The 3,865-nt window shown below is 57.5% G+C and overlaps 1 protein-coding gene across 1 annotated transcript; it reads right to left on the bottom strand.

The window, feature by feature from the left end:
- Nucleotides 1-289: 289 nt before the first annotated feature.
- Nucleotides 290-1,327, bottom strand: NGA_0205202 (uncharacterized protein). The gene is made up of 2 exons (XM_005854732.1): nt 1,143-1,327; nt 290-960 (listed from the first exon to the last, which is right to left on the bottom strand). Exons 1-2 carry the CDS (start codon nt 1,293-1,295, stop codon nt 790-792), a joined length of 324 nt encoding a protein of 107 aa, XP_005854794.1. The 5' UTR covers nt 1,296-1,327; the 3' UTR covers nt 290-789.
- Nucleotides 1,328-3,865: the final 2,538 nt, after the last annotated feature.

The following is a 3,865-nucleotide window of genomic DNA, read 5'->3' as shown; positions in this document are numbered from 1 at the left end:
AACGCTTGCTTGTAATACACGTAACGATGGGGGGGAAAGGGGAGGATGTAGAAAGGGCTTGAGGCAATGGCAGAGGCGCGTGACCTTGTGGAGTTTGCCGTTGTGGTGGCCGAGATTCGTGCGAGCGCGGGGAGTGAATCGATTGTATTGTACCAATAGTGCAACGCGAGAGCTGTGCAAAGGGTCTAGGTGGATGAATACGCAGGCAGAGGCCGTCTGGACGCTCAGGTCGACGTCAAATTTATGAAAATGAAAACTCAATGCAACCCTGACGCTCGTGACCGAAAGAGATGCACCGCCCTGTCTAAATTCTTTGTGATCGAACACGCCGACTCCCAGAACACTGCTGGCACGCCGTGTCTGATAACCTTTCCTTCTGCGAGCTTCCCTCTTCAATCCGGATGGTCCCGGGGACAAATACGTTCGCCACTGCTGTACACACGTGAGCTCACATCACTCCATTTACATGTAATTCAGTGGTATTCGTCAAATTTTCGTGTATCGACAAGTCTCAGGTCCGCGAGAGTCCTCCGGGAGGGTCGTCTTCGAGAGAGCTCCCCCTTACTGCCAGACCCAACGAGCGGTTTCGGCCGCCTGTAAGCGAGCTGTCGGCCGTGGTTAAAATCCACCTCTGCAAAGGACGAGCGAGGAGCCGCCTGCATGGTATGAGACACATGAAAAAGCAATAGGACACCTGAATTCGAGACGACGCGGGCCTACCCCACGACAGACTCCCACTGTCGCCCGTCCCTGCTCACTGCCAGACGTATCGCTCCTCTCCGCTGCAACCTAGCCCTGATGCGACCCTCCACTCCCGGGCCTGCGCGGGTTCCCGAGGGGCACCCCGTTGAGGTCCTCCTCCTCGTCCACGGCCGGCAAGGAAGGTTCTCCCAGGAGAGGGGGGGGGTCTGGGAAGGGTCCATCCCCGCCTTGAACGTCGTCGACGTTGATGAGGCTTCGCTGCACAGAGGGGAGGGTGACAAGGGATGGGCACGGATGGTGAGAAAAGTTGCGGGGAGTGCCTCATCGTGAGGAGCGTACGGCCGCGGCGGTAATTGATCACATATATCAGGTGGACAAGGAGTCCCAAAGCTTTGTGGAAGCTTTGAGACAAGCCATCACCAGGATGAATGAGTACTTACACCTCGCAGGTGGGGCTTGAGGCCGATGTTCGGGATGGTCATGTCGTCCAGAAGAGCGCGGTGGGTGGGGTACCATACATCTTCGTGAAACGTGTTTGCTTTGACAACAGCCACCAGGGTGATAAAACTGATGAAAGGCAACACCCGAAGCATTCAGCCCTCGACTTTGGGCTGACCCTGTCTGTCCATTCATAGCAAGAGTAAGGTAAGCATGTCCTCATATTTGTGATGCCAGCAAGGCTTGTTTCTGACTTCAAGATTTTAACTGATGATACTCGGTAAATGCGCTCATCAACACACACCATATCATGATTTCCGAAGCGATGAAGAGAGTAACACATCCAGCTCGTATACTTCAATTTTGTGGCATGAAGATCCGTGTGGAAGGGAGGAGCCATCTGCATGATCGAGACTTGTCCGGTCATGAGGTCGTAACGAGTGAGGGGAAAGACGACACTTTCTTTTTCGCCGGAAAAAGGAAAAAAAAATATTTCGCGCAATTTTTACCTTGCATTGAAACCTCGGGTACCGAGGTGTCGATCGTGTCGAACACACTAGCATGCACTTGAGGACCTTTTCACATGGACGCGTGGTGGACTCGTGTCAAAAGAGGAGCTGGTCGGGTACCTGAGACCAAAATTTTGGGCTTTGCTTCCGGCCTTGGCTTGCCACCTCATAATCGTCGCTTGAGTCACCACCCCACGGAATGCTCGTCCTTATTCGCTTAAAGCGCGACTTCGACGTCCTCCCACGTGACCCTGCGCGAAGTAGACGCCAAACCCCGGAGACGTGCAGCACGACACGCTGATCATGCCCTCCCCGTGCGTAGCACTCTCTTATCTGTGCATGCTCTCGGTCCCTTCAACTGCCTTGGCTTCACTTGCACTGAAGGCCGCACGCATGGGCCCTCGGTTTTATTTCTCCGAACGCCGGGCATTCGAAAGAGGGAAGCCAATATTTGGTCCACGTGGGCACTGGCAAAATGCAAGCATTTATACCTGTGGCACCACGCACGGGCATGGAAATATGACAGGGCTGTTATCTAAATGCTGCAGAGGCACTTTTTGTGGAACGGAATAGTTCGGGCCCAGTATATGTTTCGTGTGTAATTTCAATACGCATTAGTTTTCGACCATCGAAACAGGGAAGCGAGTGGGCGCTTTCCGTGAGGTCATGGCGTCCATATCTTGCATTAGGCAGTCTCTAGAGCTTGAAAACTTTGAGCAAGGGGCTCTGGTAATAGATCGGGCCGCGACTACAAGCCCTGCCACGGTAAGCCTTGATATGAGGGTGTTGGAGCACAGAGCCGGGATGGCATCTATTTTGGGAAATTTTCAAGGAGTACCACACTCCTTGGATCCGCCCGGGTGTTTTTACGCGTGCTTGATTTCCTGGGTGAGGTGGATCATTCTCTGTTCTGTCATTACCCTGCGCCGCGTGGCAGACATTGGCTTTGACGCGACGAGTCCCCCACCTCCTTGCACCCAGATCTTGGATGACCTGTCGATCCCAGACGGGCTGGATCCACCACCTGTCGCGTACAAGGGCTGCGGAAACGACGGGTGTGCAGAAGTTGTGGACGCTAGCTTTCCTGCCTACGACCACCTCTGTTTTAGAGTTCATCGGAGCAGTCACAGCAGGAGTCCTGGCTTCGACCCCGCCTCGGAGAAAAGCCCCAGCCTTGTTCCCGGTGCCGCCACGGCGTCGGGGGTGGTGCGGGAGGTGGTTATAAGCCCGTGGAAACAGGGAGGTGGGGGCAGGAAGAGCCCGCACGTGGCGTCCCATGAGGAGATGCCCGTGGGGCGCAGGCTCTCAGTGACAGGCGAGCAGGGGGACGGCCCTGAAACTCCCTCTGACAGGCATGGCAAAGAGGACAAGGTAGCCTGCTTCCGTGCGACGAGCCAGGATCCAATGGAGACGTCCATAACCGGGGCCGCATGTCCACTGCGGAGCCAGCAGCCGCCTCTCCGGCAGCAGGGAGAGGAAGGGGGGAAGGAGGAGGAGGAAGGGCGAGGGGGTGCAGGCGAGGCGCGGTACGGGCAAAGGCCATCGCAGAGGCAGCACGGCCAGAGGGAAGGGGAGGAGGAGGAGGAGGAGGGAAGACGAGGAGACGCTCCGCGGCCGTTGCGGCAGGCGGATGGGGCCGCAGAAAAGGGGGAAGAGGAGGGGTCGATTCAGGTCTCGACGGAGGTGCAGCGTCGCCTCCCCCCCAGCCGGGAGGGAGGGAAGGAAGGGAGAGAAGGGGAAGAGAAAGCGAGCAGGGAGAGGAAAACCCTCCAAGCCGTGGCCCGTTTGGACCTGGACGACCAGGCCTCCCCCCTGTGGCTCGCCGAGAGCATGGCTCGGAGCACGCCCTCCTCCTCCCTCTCCTCCTCCTCCTCCTCCTCCTCCATCCTACGGAAGCAAAGCGCCTTCCTCCCTCCCTCCCCCGGCCTCTCATGCTCCCCGTCCAGCAACGGCAAAAAGGGCATCCGTTTTGCGGATGCGATGGGGCAGGCCCTGGCGGCGGTCCGTTACTCGCAACGGTTGCAATATAGCCCAACGGCCGTCCCTCAGCGGTGGGAGGAGGGAGGGAGGGAGGAAGGGTGGGAAGAAGTGACAGAGGAGGAGGAAGAGTGGAACGTGGAGTGGATGGGGGAGGAGGACGGGGAGGAGGAGGAGGAGGGGGAGCAGGAGGGCTGGTGGACCCTGTGGCCAAGCGAGCTCTCGGCATTTAAACGGCG

This window comes from Nannochloropsis gaditana, assembly GCF_000240725.1.
Source record: "Nannochloropsis gaditana CCMP526 unplaced genomic scaffold scaffold403, whole genome shotgun sequence".
In the NCBI taxonomy this organism is placed as follows: Eukaryota; class Eustigmatophyceae; order Eustigmatales; family Monodopsidaceae; genus Microchloropsis; species Microchloropsis gaditana.
This window is presented reverse-complemented; position numbering and strand designations above follow the sequence as displayed.

Coding starts and splice junctions, on each gene's coding strand:
- NGA_0205202 (XM_005854732.1), bottom strand. CDS start 1,295: ATGCTTCGGGTGTTGCCTTTCATCAGTTTTATCACCCTGGTGGCTGTT. Junction 961..1,142: donor TCAAGCCCCACCTGCGAGGT/GTAAGTACTCAT, acceptor CCCTCTGTGCAG/CGAAGCCTCATCAACGTCGA.